Here is a 19,711-nt window from a genome sequence, read left to right on the forward strand (position 1 = left end):
AGATGCTGACCAAATCAGCTTTGTGTGACAAGGCCTTCAGTAAAGATCTATTATTTTGCAGCAAGACTCTACCTATCTCTTTTTTTAACTAAAGCCAGATCAGTTCTCCAACTCAGGTCACAACATGGCTATGCATATACCTAACACCACACAGGAAAAGGCAAGAAGAAATAAATATGAAACAATGTATTGCCAATTATTCCATCCTGGGAATCACTGCTGGGAACAACAGGGGTGGAGCATATTAGATGCACTCAGGAACACATTTTCTATAGATTTGTATTGGTGTATATGGAAATAAAAACCTTGTTTCCCAAAAAAACAAGTGGATATGATCATACTCCATGTATTGGTTTATATCCCACCTTAACTTTGGAAGTCATTAGTCAAATGCAATGAAATTTGACAGTGCTAGAAAGAAAAGTGAATAAAAAATGTAAACTTTAAGCAGGGTTCATGAAATACAAAGACAAATACAGAAGAGAGAACTCATTCACAGTGCCATTGAGGGAAGACTGTAATCTCTACACTTGTTGAAGGAGTAACCATGACTCTCTTCAGAAGGGATTATAGTTACTAGCTGGGCTCTGCAGTAGAGGCTACACCTCCTCCTGGTCCTGCTGGATGTCCTTCAGGGTAACCCAAGCTAGCATCTGCCCCAGTGTTTGGGGCAATTTATACACTAAAATTTCGTAACTAATACATATGCATTAAGGATTACTTCATTAGTCCATTACGACATCAGCCTCTTCTACGCTTGCGCAGCCCCCTCTGGTGGTCGTCCCGATGAAGTAAGGAGTCTTCCTCAGATGAAGTAAGAAGTCTTCCTCCCCTTATTCTTTTCACCTTTCTGCTCTTTGGACAGGCCCCAACCATTATGTGGATGTCAGCATTCTCACTTTCTCGCTTGTCTTGTCCTTTTATGTTGCAATGATTTCACAAAGCTACCAATATTGCAGAGATGAAACTTCCTGCTGCTTAAGATACATGGTTTCCATTTCTAGACAAAGCTTCCTTGTAAGTAATACAAAAATTATGAATGTCTGTATTATCAAGACGCACAGTTAGACAAGGCTTCGCTGTTCTAAACTAGTAGGTCTTAGGCCAGGCATCCTGTATCTTTCTCGTTATGTTAGTTTCTACTGCTGAGGCTACCACAGCAAAGTTATAGCATTCTTTTAATATACAGAAGTCTACTATTGATTCAAAAACTTTTCAAATATAGTAATTTCTCTTGCTCTATATAATCATTTTAACGTGAAATTTCACTCTTTTTCTACCACATCCACCTGACCCGCCGTAACAACGTCCGCCTTACCAACCCCGCAACAAACCCCGTCAAAGCCGCGCAGGCGCAGTGAAGAGACAGAGAGCTGAGCTCCGCCTCTCGACGCCCCGTGAGCTCTGCGGCGTCCCGTAGCGGCAGCGGGGTGCTAGCGAGATGGCGGCGCAGAAGATCAACGAAGCACTCGAGCACATCGCTAAAGCGGAGAAATAGTGAGCGGAGGGGAGGGAGGCCGGGGAGGGGAGAAGTTGGTGAGCGGGTGCGATGGTTGCCAGTTCATCGTTCGGGCTGTCAGGCCTGCCCGGCTCTCCTGCCCCACGGAGGCGGCGTACCGCCTCCTGCTCGAGCGGGGCTCCGCGGTATAGCACTGCTTTCCTCTGCGGTCGTCCTCCGCGGCCTCTGAGCGCGGGGGCTGCTGTCCGCCCGGTTAGTGCGGCCGCTCGACATTCCCCCCCCCAACTCCGGGCCGCGACGGGGAACTGTAGTTCTCGCCGGCGCCCGTTTGCCCTCGGGGGAACTACAGCTCCCATGGTACCGTGCGCGGAGCCTTGAGGAGGGGTAGCCTGGTGGGGGGTGGTGGCCGCACGGAGTGGCTGAGGGGGGACAGCAAGTGCCAGGTTATGGGAGCTCCGGGGAATGGGAGGGAGGTGCGGGGCTGGGGTAGGCCGGCGCGGAGGGAGTAGAAGAGCATGGCTGTTTGGCCTCTGTTCTGCCTCAGAGGTCTCTCCCTACAGGGGCTGCGTGCTAGAGGTCACCCTTCTTCCCCTATCTGGGAGAGTAAAGCAGTCCTGAAAACTAAGAAGTCGGTGAGCCTTGAGGGCTGGAGCCTGAGTAGTTTCCTTAAGGGCCATGTAGCCTTTATTGCTCTGATCCTAACTGGAAGGCCAAGGAGTCACTTCTGGTCTTCTGCTAAAGTCAGTGGGAGAAAGACAAGTGGGAGAAAAGCGTTATGGGGATTCTGATAAATAAAAGTTTAGACCTGCTGAGATGGGCTGTGTGTTTGTTTCCTGGCCATGAGAACTCTCTCATTGTTTCTTTTTAGATGGCTTCCAAGACCTGTGCAGGCACAGAGGGCTTAATATCTCCATGTGATGGTCTTTTAATATGTATTTTAACACTGAATGTAGCAATTTTGTTTATAAGTTTGAATTTCAAAGACTACAGTGTAGATGTAATAGATCTGACTAATCCAAAGATGCTATAATTTTAATAAGAATAGTGACGGGCCATCGGGAAATCACGGATCAAAAGTATAAACTGTGATAGAGGAGAGACTTCAGAATAAAAACATCTGTATCTGATTATCTTACTCAAATTAGTTGACCAAAAGTGCCTTTCAGTGAAATTCATTTTAAGCTTTTCCTGACAAGCATTTGAAATAAAAGGTGCCTACATCTCAAATTGTGTGTGGATTAAAGCATTGTCTATTTCAGCTCAATGCATTTGAGACTTTGCCTGTGTTTAAAACAACACAATATAAAGACTTGATTTAGAGGTACTGTGGTTTTCGGCCAAGTAAAACAACAAAACCAATGCAAAGTCTATATACAATGGTTTTTCCAAATTAAGCATGAAGTGTCTGCTTACAACAGATATGGAAGTTAACTGTGAAGTTATGGTAATTTTTATATTTGTTTTGGAATTGAAGAAGTCCTAATATTGAAGTCAGCATTGCCTAGTGACTCACCTCATTTTGCAGGGTTTTTCTTTCCTATATATATGTTCTGTGAGTGCACATGGTGCCATTTAGTGTCATATCCTATTGTAGACTTACAAATTATATATAAGGCTTTGTCTTTGTGTTGGTAAGTAAATGCTTTCATTTGTGAATGCAGTGGAGAGTCTTTGATAATTCTCAGCAGCAAAAAATTGCTGTAGAGGTACACCAACATCTTTACGATGTGTAGCAAAAAAAATATTGTCAGGTTTTGTGGTGTTAGAAATCTTGAGATGCCGTGTTGGTGTAGGTGGGATAATTTTTCTTCTGTTGACTAATTACAGTTGAGGAGCTAGACTTGTGAAGACTCTAGGGATGATGGAAGCATGTTAGGGGGGACATAACTATGGGAGATCACTGCAGTGCTTTATGCAGTTCTGAACAATAAGCAGCATTTATTTTTACAGTAGCGATGGCACCATACTACTGGCATATAGGTAATTGCTTCTTTTCACAGGTAGTCTACAGTTTTGAGTATATCTGAAGTGCTTTGAAGGTAAAACATAAAATCTTCACTAATTGCTAATAGGCCTTTCCTCTTGCATTTCAGTCTGAAAACTGGATTCTTAAAGTGGAAACCAGATTATGACAGTGCAGCTACCGAATATGGGAAGGCAGGTATGCATGGCTGTAAATATGGCCACATACTTTACAGTTTCAAAGTATTCTTTAATACTGGTAATAATACTGGTAGAATTTTGCATATTTTCAGTACATTGCTGTGTAGGTGTCCTGGGTTCAGCAGTAGCAGTCATGTTTCTCGTTCAGCAATGTCCAGGGCCAGCTGCTACTGCTGGCCCAGGACAGTAGGTAAAACCGTTATGAAGACAGTTCAACAACAAATACTCTTAGTAGCATGGTAAATTAAATTACAGATTGTACTTGGAGAGCTCTAACAGTTGTCAGAACTTTTTTTTTCCCAAGCCTATAACTTCTACTTTGTATATTACTGCTTGTGATAAATATAAAGCTTTCCTTCTATCACTTGTCTGTCCTCTAAAACCTATGACTTTACCTACAAAATACAAATATTTGAGCTGGTTTTAAAACTTCTCTTTTTCATCATATTAGGAAACATATCCTGACAAAGACTGTCTCAGTAAGAGAGGTGCTGCCAGGGTTTTTTTTAGGCATAGTAAGATCTCTTTCATCCTTTTTTCCCCACTACATGTGTTACAATGAATATAAAATTCTTACTAATTGAGTCCTTTTTGCTCTTAAACAATTTTTTTTCTTTTTTTTTATAAGAGTTATGTATCATGGGTTTTTTTTTTGGCCTTTTGCTCTAGGCATTCTTACTCATTCATTTAAGCCTGAATAGAAATAAACCCACAAACTTGGAAAGGCAACTGGAACATTTATAAATTGAAATTTATTTTAAATCCTACTTTAAAATCCTATCAGCCTAATGGGAATAAAATACGTATTTGTGCCCTGAAATAATTGTATTGAGGAAGCTGTTATAGGTATGCTTTGTTGATAGTGCAGGTATATTTCTGCCATACTGATTTTGTAGAATCTCTAATGATTAAATCTGTATACACATGCATTCCTGCAGTTCAGTCATTAAAATACAGAATGAGTTCTAAAATCCAGCTAAACATGTTATACACAATGTGTGGTACAATGATGGTATGGACGTGTTGTTGGTAATAAATGTTTTTAATGGTGACTAAGTGACTAATGAAGCAAGGAGGAATGTCATAGGATTTTTTTGGAAGATCTTGGTAAACTGTAACCATTCATTAATGAGTCTGTTTGTATCTTTAGGTGGCTAAATTCTTGAGCAGAAGTGGTGATAAAATGAAATCTACAAGATATAAATAAGAACTTTATTTGATTTCTTGCAGCTGTTGCTTTTAAGAACGCCAAGCAGTTTGACCAGGCAAGGGAAGCCTGCTTACGGGAAGCTGAGGCGCATGAAAACAATAAAGCGTATCTTTTCATTAAATGCTAGTCTTTTTTTCAAGAAGCTGACTAATTGCTACTTAGGATGGTGTAAGAAGAGTTGGGAGAAGATGTATTTAATATATTTGCACGTTTGGTCAAGCTAACAAAATTGACTTCTAAAAGACACTTTCTATGTTCTCTGAGTGGCAAAACTAAAAACTTCTTCTGCTTAAAAAAATCTGTGTTTTTTCCCGTAACAAGTGGAGTGATAAGATGCTGACCAATGCCTGAGATGTCTGGATACTGCTTCAGAAATTACAGCTTTGTTTATTCTTAAATACCTGGAAGTGGATAGTATAATCTAAGTGCAACTCTGACATAATTACAGTACTTGTAGTGGTATTTAATATCCAAGAACATTTTAAATATGCTTTTTTTCAACTTTACATGCAGTTATTCGTTGGTATGTTGCATTTATTCTGTCCTTAGAAGCACTTTTTTTTTTTTTTTTTTTTTTTTTTTTTTAATGCCTTGCCTACAAATGTAGTAGGTTTGATTTTGCCTTTGTGGGATTCCTTGCTTTGAAACTAGTACTTGTGTAAGATTTTGTGCTGTAATAATATTTCTGCATTATATTTTGTGGCTTTTGTCCTTGACTTTGACATGTTACTTCCAGTCTCTTCCATGCCGCCAAGTAAGTACAGAAGCACTGAATAATCTGGAAAAAAAATTCTAACATATGGTACAAGCACGAACTATTATTTTGATCTTGCTGTAGTAAATGGTATGATTCAAGTGATTTCATTGTTTCCAAATCAGTTTAATGGAAGTGCGGGCTAGGGAAGCTTGAAAACCTGCAATGGCCATGTGAAAAAATAATAATTTTGACATTCTTCAGCACCTTTTGATACCAAATATTTTTTCTTTGCTGAGCTTTTTGTAATTTTGAAGTTCTACACTGTTGAGCTTATAAAGAAACTTAATTGGAGTGTACTTCATATCAAGCAGATAATGAGAAGTAATCCAGATATTGCCTGTGGGTCAGATCATGAGAAATAAATTTTAGTAGGGAATATGGGTGACATACTTAATTTGTGAAGATAACATTACACATGTGCTGCCTCATTAAATAGAACACTTGAAACATCTTCAAAGCATTAAATGTTAACAGTGAAATGATAGCTGTTGCATGGTAACTTTTGCTCTGTAGCCACAGCTTGCTAAAATACATCATAACTAAATTGTAAACTTTTTCTCTGCAGAGCTTATGAACAAGCTGGCATGATGCTAAAGGTATGTTCATTTACTATTTTTTTAAAAAAGTTCTGGCTTATAGTGAAGAATATCATGCATTGGGCCATTTTTGAATTATATGTAACCAAACTGTATATTGAGGTGATTTTTCTGTTGATTCATAATGTGTGTTGTCGTTGTGTGTGTGTGTGTCCCCCTCCAGTGTCAGTTGGTTAGGGAAGCTGCAGAAGCTGCATTTGTAATTGGAGTGTAAAATGTTTTTTTTTCTGTTGTAGAGGGAAAGGGGAGGGCCTAATGTCAGAGGCTAATGGATGAGTGGTGCTGCTTCTGCTCCAAACTACCACAAATACATGCCTTACGTGAAAGTTTGGTACTTACAAGTGAATCTTACAGAATTTCACTAGCTCTACAAGTTTGTAAATAAAAGTTAGAATCCTAATAAATAAGGTATTACAGTTTGCTTTGATTTGTCTCATTGTACATAAGCACAGTTCCTGACAGGAACATCCCTCTGCCTATTGCTTTGCAGGAGATGCAGAGACTCCCTGAAGCAGTTCAGCTGATTGAGAAAGCCAGTATGATGTACCTGGAGAATGGAACACCAGATACAGCAGCAATTGCACTGGAACGGGCTGGAAAGTAAGTCTGTCGTGTTGGTGGCTAGAATGTATGCAGCACATAGGTATATCTCTGGTATTTTTTCTTGTCTTTTGATGCTTTCAGGTAAAAAATGCTTTAATTTCATCAGAAGAGAAATGGCTTATGTTTATTGCAGGTTAATTGAAAATGTGAGCCCAGAGAAGGCTGTGCAGCTCTATCAGCAGGCAGCATCAGTGTTTGAAGTAAGTTCCCTTCCCCTCCTCCCCCCAGCAAGGATAAACTACATGAAGATGAATGAATTGGTGATTAGGATCGGTTATAAAGTTAGAAAAGCTAAAAGAAAAAGCTAAAAAGCTTATGGTTAGGTTCTAAATTATTTTTCCTTTTTTTCACATACGTGTCTGAGTAATGAGGCTGAAGAGAAGGAGATTATAAAAATCAGTTTGCTTTGCCTTTTCCTCAGTTTGGGACTTGATTGAACCTGAATTTTGTATGTTGCCAAGTTTTCTGCCTTTTGTTGGACAGCCCAAAGGGTAGATAACATGGCTGCTGTTGAGTCCCAGAGCTTAAAATAGTTCTTTGAAGGCAAAGAAGAGTTCGCCTGATGCTCTGCCCATCCCGTGAGCAGATGATTTGCCTTTTTGCTACAGCACTGGCATACTTATTTATTGTCAGTGGTCACATGTTTCCAGATTGGCAAGTTTGCATTGATGTGACTTTGCTCTTGAGTGTGTGGACTGTGGTTATAATAATTAACAGCTGTCACAATTTACAGATGACATACTTAGATTAAAGTTTAGTGGTCTTAATTCTGTGTGAATGAAATATGCATGCATGAGGGGGTTTTTTTGTTCTTTTCTAGAACGAAGAACGCTTACGGCAAGCATTAGAAATGCTAGGGAAGGCATCAAGACTTCTAGTCAGAGGACGCAGGTACAGCTTTATGCCTCCTTTTTTATTGTAATTGAATCTTTAATAGTGATTTTATTTTAGTTTTTTTTCTTGCTGTTATTTGGTTTATATGCAGTTACTTAATTCTGCTTTGAGACGCAGTTCATACTAAAATTCAGTTTCTGTGGGATATGCCATGTTTTTCCAGGAGCCACCTGCTTTGTGTTCTGGGATAGTAGAATGTGGACTGTAAGGCTTTGTTTTCTTTGTGTTTGTTGAAAAGCTAAAAAGCATATACCAGAGCTTAAACTACTTCAGGAATTAATTTTTTTTCTTCCACCAGTAATATGTAGTACTTAAAAATTTAGCTGTGGAATATTAGGAGAATTAGGTGACTAACCTCAGGAAAGAAATCTGTTTGCAGCAGTCTGATTCTGGACTTCTTAAAGAAGAGTATATCTTGGTGTCTCAGTGGGAGTTTATTTTAACTGTTAATTGCTAGCACCAAACTTGACCTGCAGTTCAGCTTGGACTTGCTTCACTGAAACATGTAGTTCCTTTAAGAAATTGTCTGTTTTCTAATTCTACTTAAAGACGCTATTTCACTGTAGAATTGTAGTCAGAAAAGCTAGAAAGGCTTTCACAGAAGGTCTTTCTGTGAAAGCAAGTCCACATAGCTTCTGAAAGATTTGGTTGCTCTGCTGCGTTATAGCTCAAGTGCTATTACTAGTTTTTAGGAGTTCAATATGCTCAAAAGCAGTTACTGTGACTTAATATTGATAGTTCATGGATATCAGACTTACTGATTGTTTACAGTAACTTCATGACATAAAGAAATCTTAGGGTACATAACAAGGTATTCATCTTGTACAATGTTATGAAAAATAAGGTTTCTCTGAATGAATAGCAGCGATGTTCTTAACTTGCATATATACAGAAGGAGTGGCTGACTATATCTTTCTTTATCTGTTCTGTTGGTAAGATCTGCTGATTTTCAGTTGTGTTCTTGTTTATTCCAGTAGACTTGCTACTGCATTAGTTACACTTTGTAATTAGCCTCATTAGCCTCAGGTTCATTACGCTGTATTCCTAGCACTGATACTCCTGTTCTTTTTGTTTTCTTTTTTTTTTTAGATTAGATGAAGCCGCGTTGTCTCTTCAAAAGGAAAAAAGTATTTATAAAGAAATTGAAAATTACCCAACATGCTATAAGGTAAATTCTAAGAGAGAATTTTGAAGTGTGCATCTTAGAAAGTTTTTCTGGGTAAATAATGGCAGCTGACATCTGACTGACAATATGTACCTCTTGATTCAGGGATCAGTTTCTTGCTAAATGATGAGAATTTGTGGTAGTGCATGTTTCCCCTGTTATCCACAGAAGATGTCAAAACCAGCAAACACATAAAAAATAAAGATGTTATAAAAAAGGAACTAATCACAAAAACTGTTACTTTGTGCTAGAGTTCAATACAATGTTGTAGGAGGTCATCTATTTCACACCTGCTGAGGATATGGCTTACTACTTTATCACTGTTGTTCTATTTTGTGTGAGTATCTTAGAATTATTGTGAGTTGTAATGACCTTTTTCCCAGCAAATATTAGTAGTCCCATATTTTTCTCATACTTTATTGTTAATTTCTAAAGAATCATCATGGTTTTTTTTGTGTTTATTTAGAAAACTATTGCTCAAGTCTTAGTTCATCTACACAGAAATGATTATGTTGCCGCAGAAAGATGTGTGAGGGAAAGCTATAGGTAAGTCTCCTTCAAGTCCTATAATTTTACACTGAATATTTCATTAATGTTGATCTGTTCTTATGAAAGAGTGGTGGAAACACTGTCAAATTGTAAGCCTCTACTTTGGTTGACTTGCAGGACAATAATAGCATTCCCTGGTATAAGGCTCTTGGGAATCTTTTTTTCACTCTTAACAGGTTTAGCTGTAATTATTACGGTAATTCTTAGTTATGTGGGACAGGTGAAATGAGGTGAAAATCAGAATTTCTTCCCGTTTTTATTTCCTTGTTAAAAGGTGAGCGGAGTGTGTTATGACTGGCATTCTTGACTTACTGATACCTTTGGGTTGTGTCTTTGTTTCAAATGGAAGAAAGAGGGATTAACTACTGTAAACACATGTTTAGGATTAAAAGTGGGTATTTCTGGATGTTGGTAACTGAACTTTGTTTTTTCAGAGTCTTTTCACCATATATGGAAGCCCTTAAAAAGTTGAAATTCTAACTGTATTTTTAAATTTTTTACAGTTTAAGGATGGAAATACAGAGTGCAATCTCAAAACGTGTAATAGCAGCATCCCAGTGTAATCATTTAAACTATCTAGTATGGTGATTAGATTGAGGGAAAGATTAATCTGACTGTTTTTGTTAAAGAAAAGTTTGCAGCACGTGAATTACTACATTTCTGATTATGTTGACCTAGACGATCTTGCCCTCATGCACTCGAAGAAAAGCAAGATTTCTACTTTTCATGACTTTGTTAAAAATAGGTGATTGAACCAAAATATAATTTAGACAGCAGAAGGTAGTCCAGTTGAATACATTGAAATGAAGAAGGCATTCGTTACACATGTAGGAGAAAATCTTGGTGTCAGAGTCTGGACTAGTTTTAAACACTGGTTCCAGAGGCTTTCCCAGCAACTCTCAATTTCAGCTTTCATTAAGACTTCAGTAACAAAATACTGAAACAGCATATTTTACCTGAATTGTTTTTAGTGAAATGACTTGAACATATGTTTAAGTTAATTTGTACTTTAGTTTTAGAAATCATTTTTCAAATTTAATCTTTAAACGTCTTTCCCTTATTTTCTAAGTCTTCAATTTGTATTTTATATATAGAAACTAATTACAGATTTTTTCTGTATGTGAAGTAGAGGAAAAGCTTATTTACTAGTGAGTAAAAATTGAAGAATTCTAATATTGTCTTTTGTCTTGATTATGGTTCTGGTCTTGCTCTCAGCATGCAAACTACTATTACCGAAAGTTTAATTTTATGGACATGAGCCATGTACATGGAGAAATCACAGTGGTTATAGGCAGTTTTGTGGAATAAGCAGTCCATCAGATTCTTAAGTGGATTGCTGAAATGCCCTAAATAAACTTTTAATTTCCTTCAGTATACCAGGATTTAATGGAAGTGAAGACTGTGCAGCACTAGAGCAACTTTTAGAAGGTTATGACCAGCAAGATCAGGATCAAGTTTCTGAAGTCTGTAACTTGCCACTCTTCAAATACATGGACAATGATGTAAGTAGGCAGTTCCTATGGATTTATCTACCCCGTGCCTGTGAAATTTTGTCTTCTTTCACTTTGCTGCCTATGTAAGTTCCCACATCATTGTTCCTTTGCAATGTTGAGAAGACTTAGGTGAAAGAGCAGTTTGTTATGGGTTTGCTGTGTAAGTTTGACAAGTTGAACAAAAATCGGTTCTCTTCAGTTTGGTTCCTTAGGGGCCAGAACAGTTTGCTGCTTGTGCTTTATCTCAGGATTACCATATAGCTGATACAGTATAAACATTACAAAATATGGTGCCTAGAGGATGGCACTGTTGATTGTGCCCATCCTTCCCACCACCTTTTTTTTGATAGGAAAGGTGTGAAGTAAAAGAGACATCTATCAGTGCCAGACTTTGTAACAGTATTGTCCAGTTTTACTTTATTATGTTGAATAGTAAAAATTACGGTACAGGTCTTACTGAAAGCCACTTTTAAGACTTAATATATGAACCATCATTAGATAATGCAAACCTGCATTCTGAATTTTCTTTTCTTACATAAAGTTTGAAACACAGAAGCGGTAAGAGTGTGACAAAATTATTCTATAATAAGCAGTGTCAATATGGATCTTGCATCCCATTCTCAGAATGTTTGAGAGAGAAAAAATGAACCAATGTTAGGCTCATTCTAATCTGGAAAAATATACTTTGAAAGTAGCATCAATTGCTTTTCTATACTGAATGTTTCCTACATGTTTAGTGTTGTCAATCAGTTCTGTGCAGTGCAACTCAGCAAGTTGTTACTTCTGTGATAGTGCAGATATTAAACTTTTCTTACAATTGTCAGTATGCCAAGCTTGGTCTTACCTTGGTGGTCCCAGGAGGTGGAATCAAGAAGAAATCGCCAAATGCTGCACAAGACAAAGCAAGAGGACCAGCTGCAGTGGGCTCTCATGCTGATGAGGAAGAGGATGAATATTCTGGTGGACTATGTTAGCTACTGCATAGGTAGTCTTAAATATCTGACTTAGTTGTGATGTTGAGAATATCCAAAGGTACCAGATTTATCAGAGCTTCATTGCAATTGTGATACAGGAATGCTAATATTAACTTGGCAGCTTCTGGGTGCAATGCAGGAGAAAAAGCGTGATTTTAGCTATCATCTTGAAACATCTTTGGACTTCATTTCTTACCTGGTAGCTTCCTCAGGGCGCTCTCTGCAGTTGATGGGAAAAATTTGAGATAAATTTTTACTGAAAGCACAGTTTAAAAGAAACCAAAACCCTAGAAGCACTGGAATATGGAGAGTGGTACAAATTTTTAAATCCTGGATTTCAACAGCTGACAAAATTTTGTCCTAGTAATAAGTTTGTGATTGTTTTCCGAGTTAAACATACTATCATTCATTGGCTATTTCTCTCCACCATTAGAGGCAGCCTGTGCCATGCAGGATTTTTCACTAGTATAAACACTAGGGGGAGCATTCAGCTTGTTTTCAACATGTTTTTACCCACTGCAGAATATTATTTTACTACCTTATTTTTTATGAGCAGTATCCACATGGATATGGAAAATACTAAGTGAACTGATCTGAAGCCTAAAAATACACACATATCTTTCATGTTAAGAGCTTTATTGATCTCAAAGTCAATGTGTGTGTAGTGTATCATGTCCAACTTGTGAATGGAAAGAGTGGACAACCTTTCTTAGTGGTTTTTGGGAAGCATGCTATAACCAAAAAAACTGAAGGTAGCAGATAATGTGCATTGAATATAAAGCTCTGAAGACACTGTTTAATACAAACTTAGTGGAGTGTTTCAATGATACGTTTGAGATCAAGAGTGTCCAAAGTGTTTGTTTACTAATCAATACACTTACATTATGAAGACATTCTTTCGTATTTTTTAAGTGTAGAACAGCTGTCTTTTACAAAGACCATTTTTCAAACTAGTTCATGATCCAGAGTAACAAAATTTTAATGTGTCTTCATTTTACTTTGGTTTCAAGTCATCATGTGTTTTGCAAGCTTCTGTAGTGTGTTAAATTAGTTTGACCATTTTATGCTTAAAAATTGACATACTAAGAGCTATATTGGTAGTCTGTTTCTTCAGAAGAACCAAATCAAGATTGCACTAGGGTGAGATCACTTGGAATTCATCAGGGATTTGTGTGTGATACATGATGCCCAAAGTTCAATTAAACAATAGACCAAAAGCACAGTGTTAAGTGTTGCTACAGTTTCTGCCATATTAAGGAATTGGACATCTTCAGAAATATCAAGCATATGACTAACATATGTATGTGATGTCTGACATCAGTGTCAGATGTAATTATGATGAAAATAAACTTTTAAAGGGCTAATACTCACTTTCCTTGGGGTGGATGGCTCTCACTAGCATCGTGGTGGGTTGTGCAGTTTGCAGGCAGGGCTGCTGTGAAAGTCATGTTCAATTTAACAGGTGTTCAAAAAACGGTTTCATCTTTTTGTATTATGAAATAATCTTGGATTTGTTATTAATGATGCATATAGACATTTCTTTTGCTCTTCTATAAAACAGTCTAAACAAGATGCTTTTCCTTGAAGATGGTCACAGGTCTACATGAAATACAGTTTTCAAGACTTTCCTGTAACTCTTCTTTTTTCACCACTGGAGCAACTCACTCTGTTTACTCAACTTCTGCCTTCAGGGTTTGTTCATGAAGGTGAACCATGCACTTTTTATGGGGAGTCTTTATTACAAGTACTAAAAAAAAAATGCATGTGTAGGAGCATTGGGAACACCAGCTAATATTCTTCAAGCATTTCCTGCTGCTTCCAATTCTGAAATGAATTTTGTTGAGTGGTCCCAAGGAGTTTGCTTTTTTTGTGTGCATGAACAGTTGCAGATATCTGAGAAGATGATATGCATAGGAAAAATAGTGAAACTTGTGTGTGCTTCTGTGAAAGAACTTGCAGGCTTTATTTAAACTGTGCTTATAACACTAACAGGCCCTTAAAAGAGAAATTAAAATTTATGCATTCAGTTCTTAAAGTGTACTTTTCATATGGCCAAAAAAAAAAAAAAAAGATATGCAAGACTGTCTTCCCCACAACCCCATTACTTTCTATTTTTCCCTGTGCCAAACGTGGAAAATCTGAGATAAACCTGAACATACTAAGCTGCCACTGAATGGGGTTTCTGTGAATCTTAGGCATAGAATCTTAATCTGTGATTGCAATGTTGCTGCAAAGACCAAATCTGAAATGAAAGTGTCTGAAAATAAGATGGTCTATTTTATATAACTTATTCTCCTATTTTAGGCAATGAAAGTGTGATAGGAATGTTAACTGCCTTTTAGTAAATGTCTAACTATAGAAGAAGCTGTCTGTATATTATGTGTTAGTGTTTGTTTCTATTTTTCAAAGCAATTTGCACACTTATGTAAATACCATTTAAATGGTATAAAATGGGAAAGATACCATTTTCAGCAAGGAAGTTTCCAAAATCAGTGTTGACTGTAAAAAAAAAAAACAAAAACACAACCCCCCCAAAAAAACAAAAAACAAAACAAAAAAAACCCACCGCTGAAACTAAATAGTGCATGAAGGCTGTGTGATGGCCAACGCAATGTATATGTAAAATTGAAAGATTTCTAAATTATCTGTAACTTAGTATGGCCAAGTGCAGTGTAGAACCTGTGCTTTATTTGTTCTTTTTCCAAATCTGTGGTGTATTAAGAGTACAAAATGTGTTTGTAACAGCTCTACAGATGCTGCCTCTTGAGAAGAGGCTATGTGTTTCACCAACATGAAAAATAAAACTTGAAACTAATGCATTTGTGCTAGCTTTTCCTGTTGTTGATGAGGTCCTGCTGACACCAGTGCTTGAAAATGAATACTGTTTCTTAATCTCAAGAAGGTTTTCTGTGTGACCATTTCTCTGCAGATCTTGCCACCAAGTATATGCAGGTATATTGTATGATCAAGGACTAAGTCTTGGGAGCCTTTTGGCTCAGGTTTGAGTGTTGGAAGTCAGTGGTGTCTAATCTCCATGGCTTATTCACTAGATAACTGCTTATAGCCCATTTCACTTATCCTGTGGTTTTTGTTTTTCTAAGTGACTTTTTGGTACCTTTCTGCTGGCTTTCATTATTCAAGGTGGTGACACATCTTAGGCAATTCTTGTCCCCTCAGAGTAAAAAGTATGTATGTGTTTTGCTTCTCTGCTGATTGTAACAGCTTGGTTATTCATTGTTATCTCTTCACTACCCAAAGACTGGGAAATTATTATATTGGGGGATTGTCAGGCCTGAATTTGCTGCTTTTAATAACCTGAGTTAGAGAGAACAGCTTTACACAATATAAGATGTGAGCTCTTTAACTCTTTAGAGACTTCATCATTGCAGAAAAATCACCTTTCCTACTCTTAGTCAAACTTGCTGGAGTACTTGAAGGCTAAAGAATCTGGCTCTGAAGTTCTGTGTGACAGGAATCATCCCTCTGATGTTGCGAATAAGCAGCTGTAAAAATGATAAGAGCTAAGCTGCTCTTGGAAAAAAATAAAGCTTCTTATAAAACTAAATGATAAAAAAAAAAATAGTGAACTTTTTTGAATGTAGGAAATGGATAAAAGAAGCCACCCTAACAACTAGTAGTGGTAATAAATTTGGATTAAGTATATGTAACTTTCCAGAGCAGGGGGAAACCTCTTGGGATCTGTGGTGGTTTGAGCAGAAATACTAACCTCTAAGCTAATGGTCTGTAGAGGCCAGCATCTCTAGGAACCAGAGATGTACCTGTTGGTGATGGTGTGCATGAGTGCTGTATCTGACTACCTCTTATAGGCTGATGTGTCTTTGTTTCAGAGCTGCTGTAATTGAGGTTCAGTTGTGATTTCCAGTGTGTATGTGGTGCAGCAGTGTAGCCTCCAGCCTGGAACAGAAGCACGAGGCAGCTGCAAGGCTGCACGTACGTTTAAAGAACATATGGCTGTTGTTGGCTTTGTTGAGTCTAGTGGGAATAGGGGTAATGAGTGTGGCTGGGCTCCAAGGTCCACGCTGCTGGGATGTCAACTGGTGTGCAACCAGTTTAGATTACTTGACAGAAACTTTCTGATACTGGAGTGACAGAAGTAGGCCCTAGCATGTGTAAAGGGAAAACGAGTTATCATAAGTTGTCTTGTTTGTTTTGGATATGTATTTACGTGCGTTTATTTTGCCTTGTTTCTAAAGTTGGCGTAACCCCGAATGGGTTTGCTTTCCCAAGAGCATTGTTGGTTTCTTGGCGCTAGATGGTGCCGCAGAGCAAGCGAAGAGCTTTCCTTAGCCGTTGTGAAGCCTTTGCTCCTTGTCTAGGATAGTCTTTATGTTTAAATATGCTCGCTGGAGTACTGATTTGGTTAGAAACATCTGCATGGTGACCTGCTCTTGCTGCAGCTTCTCATGCCTTGAAACACCCTCCTGAAGTTGTTGAAGAAAGCAGTCCTGCAGGGCCAGGCGATCACCTTCACCTCCTGCACTGGGTACCACTGTGCCACTGGCAGGAGGCAAGGGTACTGCTCTGCAGGAGAGTGGCCCTGGTTGTAGGGAAGAAGGCTTAACCCGTGCTGTGTTTTCATGGTACCTGGGAATAAATACAGGTCCAAATCCTCTCTTCCTCTTGTGCTGATACCCATTTCCTTCTCACCTGCCTCCTTCCCCACCCCCTCCAACTTAGACAGATATGCTTATATTTTTGCCAGAGTGTTTTATCACATGAGAAATGGGCCCTTCAAGAGGTTTGAATCCCAGCTGTGATGGGTATGATTGATTTGCCTTTCTCTTCCCTTTTCTGACTATAGGCTTGAGAAATTAGTGATTAAGAGCCAGGTTACAGAGGGTGGGTGGTTGAAAAGTACATAAAACAGTAGCCTGTGTGCTGTATAACTTGCTAGTAGAGATTTCTAGGGTTGGCTGGTGCTGCTACAATTGCAACTCTCCTTGCAGCCACAAAATTTTATGAAATATCTAATGGACAAAATGCAGCATTAGGGACAGAAATCAAGAAGCCGTGGGGGAAAAAAAGTTAACTGAATATAGGAGGAGTGAGGAAGTCAGTCATAATGCAATGGTATGTTGGCTGATGGAAGAGAGGGCTTCTGCTGGAATTTGCCAAAAGGACTACACTTCAAAAAAAACATGCCACTTTCTGATTCAGCTGCAGAAGCATGGAGGGAGGGAGGACTGGTGTGACTGTTCCGTTCATGCTGGGGAGAGCTTCTGCTGCCGTGTGTGATGTGAGGCAGTATGAGTACAGATACATTTTGGGAATTTCCTCCTTTGTCTATCGCTAACTGACTGTAATTCAGGAATTAAAGGTTAAAACCTTATAGCAGCAGACAGGGACCGTGTTCTTCTGTGTGTGTATGCAGCTGACAGCTTTCTAGCCAACACTTTCTGTGCTGCACTGCTCAACAACTGCCCCAGAGTAATTGTGTTAGTAATAATATAGCAGAGAATTCATGAAGTGTAAAGACCTATGGTACCCCATATGTCTTATTGGTGCCAAGTGTTTTATTTAACTGATCACCATCCAGTAAATTTCTGGCTCCTGTCTTGTGTAAATGTATGATTTTTTCCAAGCTGAATAGCTGAACGAAGAATGAAGATCCTCTCAGCTGCACCAGAGCCCAGAGCACTGGCTGGTGTGTAAGGAATGAGTGGTAAAAAGTGGGTGGACTTGGAGAGTAAGGCAGCTGTGTAGCAACACTGAGCAAAATGTGTGAAAGCTTTGATAACAGAGATGCAAAAATGCTGGTATATTTAAAGCTGCTTTTTTTCAGTAAGATATTATTCTGGTACTTCACTGGTTTTAATTTTTGTCCTCTCAAACTTGCCAGATAACGCATCCTGTGGGAATTCCTGAGAACTAATTTTCTTTGAAACACCAGTGGAGAGCTATTTCTCCCTGCTTTGAAATGCTTAAGATTATTCCTGATGAAAACCATGAGTTTGGTGACAAGCCCTGCTGCTGAGGAGCACTGGAAAGGAAAACATGCTGTTGATTCAGACAGAGGAAGATACATAGAATCATAGAATAATTAAGGTTGGAAAGGACCTTAAGATCATCTAATTCCAACCCCCCTACCGTGGGCAGGGACACCTCACGCTAAATCATATCACCCAAGGCCTCGTCCAACCTGGCCTTGAACACTGCCACAACCTCCTTGGGTAACCTATTCCAGTGCCTCACCACCCTAACAGGGAAGAATTTCCACCTTATATCCAATCTAAACTTCCCCTGCTTAAGTTTTAACCCATTACCCCTTCTCCTATCACTACAGTTGTTGATGAAGAGTCCCTCCCCAGCATCCCTATAGGCCTCCTTCAGATACTGGAAGGCTGCTATGAGGTCTCCATGAAGCCTTCTCTTCTCCTGGCTGAACAGCCCCAACTTCCTCAGCCTGTCTTCATACAGGAGGTGCTCCAGTCCCCTGATCATCCTCGTGGCCCTCTGGACTTGTCCCAACAGTTCCATGTCCTTTTTATGTTGAAGACACCAGAACTGCACGAAATAGTCCAGGTGAGGTCTCACAAGAGCAGAGCAGAGTGGCAGGATCACCTCCTTCGACCTGCTGGTCACGCTCCTTTTGATGCAGCCCAGGATACAGTTGGCTTTCTGGGCTGCAAATGCACACTGAAGCCGGCTCATGTTCATTTTCTCATCAACCAACACCCCCAAGTCCTCTGCAGGGCTGCTCTGAATCTCTTCTCTGCCCAACCTGTAGCTGTGCCTGGGATTGCTCCGACTCAGGTGCAGGACCTTGCACTTTTTTCATGGTTAAACTTCATAAGGTTGGCATCAGCCCACCTCACAAGCATGTCAAGGTCCCTCTGGATGGCATTCCTTCCCTCCAGTGTATCAACCGAACCACACAGCTTGGTGTCATCAGCAAACTTGCTGAGGGTGCACTCAATCCCACTGTCCATGTCAGCGACAAAGATGTTGAACAAGGCCGGTCCCAACACTGATCCCTGAGGGACACCACTCATTACTGGTCTCCAGCTGGACATTGAGCCATTGACCACAACTCCTTACATGCAGCCATCCAGCCAGTTCTTTATCCACTGAGTGGTCCATCCATCAAATTGATGTCTCTCCAATTTAGAGACAAGGATGTCGTGTGGGACAGTGTTGAATGCTTTGCACAAGTCCAGGTAGATGACATCAACTGCTCTCCCCCTGTCCATCAGTTCTGTAGCCCCATCATAGAAGGCCACCAAATTGGTCAGGCAGGATTTCCCCTTAGTGAAGCCATGCTGGCTGTCACCAAGCATCTTGTTGATTTTCATGTGCCTTAGCATGCCATCCTCCAAGATTCTGCCAGGCACAGAGGTAAGACTGACTGCTCTGTAATTCCCTGGGTCATCCATTTTCCCCTTCTTGAAAATGGGGGTTATATTTCCCTTTTTCCAGTCTTCAGGAACTTCACCTGACTGCCATGATTTCTCAAATATGATGGCCAGTGGCTTCACAACTTCATTTGCCAGCTCCTTCAGGACCCATGGATGGATCTCATCAGGACCCATGGACTTGTGCACATTCAGATTTTTAAGATGGTCTCGAACCAGATCCTCTCCTACAGTGGGCGCAAGGTCTTCATTCTCACAGTCCCTGCATCTGCCTTCCAAGACTTGGGTGGTTTTGTCAGAGCCTTTGCCAGTGAAGACCAAGGCAAAGAAGTCATTCAGAACCTCAGCCTTCTCCAAATCCAGGGTAGCCAGTTCTCCTGAGAGCTTCCTGAGGGGGCCTACCTTCTCCCTAGTCTGTTTTTTATTTGCTACATACCTGTAGAATCCCTTCCTGTTATCTTTAATACCTCTAGCT

The 19,711-nt window shown here is 39.4% G+C and overlaps 1 protein-coding gene across 1 annotated transcript; it reads left to right on the forward strand.

The window, feature by feature from the left end:
- The first annotated feature begins 1,349 nt into the window (after nucleotides 1-1,349).
- On the forward strand, nucleotides 1,350-12,282 carry NAPG (NSF attachment protein gamma). The gene is made up of 12 exons (XM_061448816.1): nucleotides 1,350-1,497; nucleotides 3,553-3,620; nucleotides 4,853-4,937; nucleotides 5,569-5,586; nucleotides 6,155-6,185; nucleotides 6,676-6,785; nucleotides 6,922-6,988; nucleotides 7,609-7,679; nucleotides 8,772-8,850; nucleotides 9,314-9,393; nucleotides 10,769-10,898; nucleotides 11,714-12,282. The coding sequence occupies exons 1-12, from the start codon at nucleotides 1,442-1,444 to the stop codon at nucleotides 11,861-11,863; spliced, it is 945 nt and encodes a 314-aa protein (XP_061304800.1). The 5' UTR covers nucleotides 1,350-1,441; the 3' UTR covers nucleotides 11,864-12,282.
- The last annotated feature ends 7,429 nt before the right edge of the window (nucleotides 12,283-19,711 follow it).

This window comes from Pezoporus flaviventris, unplaced genomic scaffold, assembly GCF_033815535.1.
Source record: "Pezoporus flaviventris isolate CSIRO_AGI_PZ_B2104156 unplaced genomic scaffold, CSIRO_AGI_Pfla_v1 ptg000007l, whole genome shotgun sequence".
In the NCBI taxonomy this organism is placed as follows: Eukaryota; Metazoa; Chordata; class Aves; order Psittaciformes; family Psittacidae; genus Pezoporus; species Pezoporus flaviventris.

Coding starts and splice junctions, on each gene's coding strand:
- NAPG (XM_061448816.1), top strand. CDS start 1,442: ATGGCGGCGCAGAAGATCAACGAAGCACTCGAGCACATCGCTAAAGCG. Junction 6,786..6,921: donor GCACTGGAACGGGCTGGAAA/GTAAGTCTGTCG, acceptor TGTTTATTGCAG/GTTAATTGAAAATGTGAGCC. Junction 7,680..8,771: donor CTTCTAGTCAGAGGACGCAG/GTACAGCTTTAT, acceptor TTTTTTTTTTAG/ATTAGATGAAGCCGCGTTGT.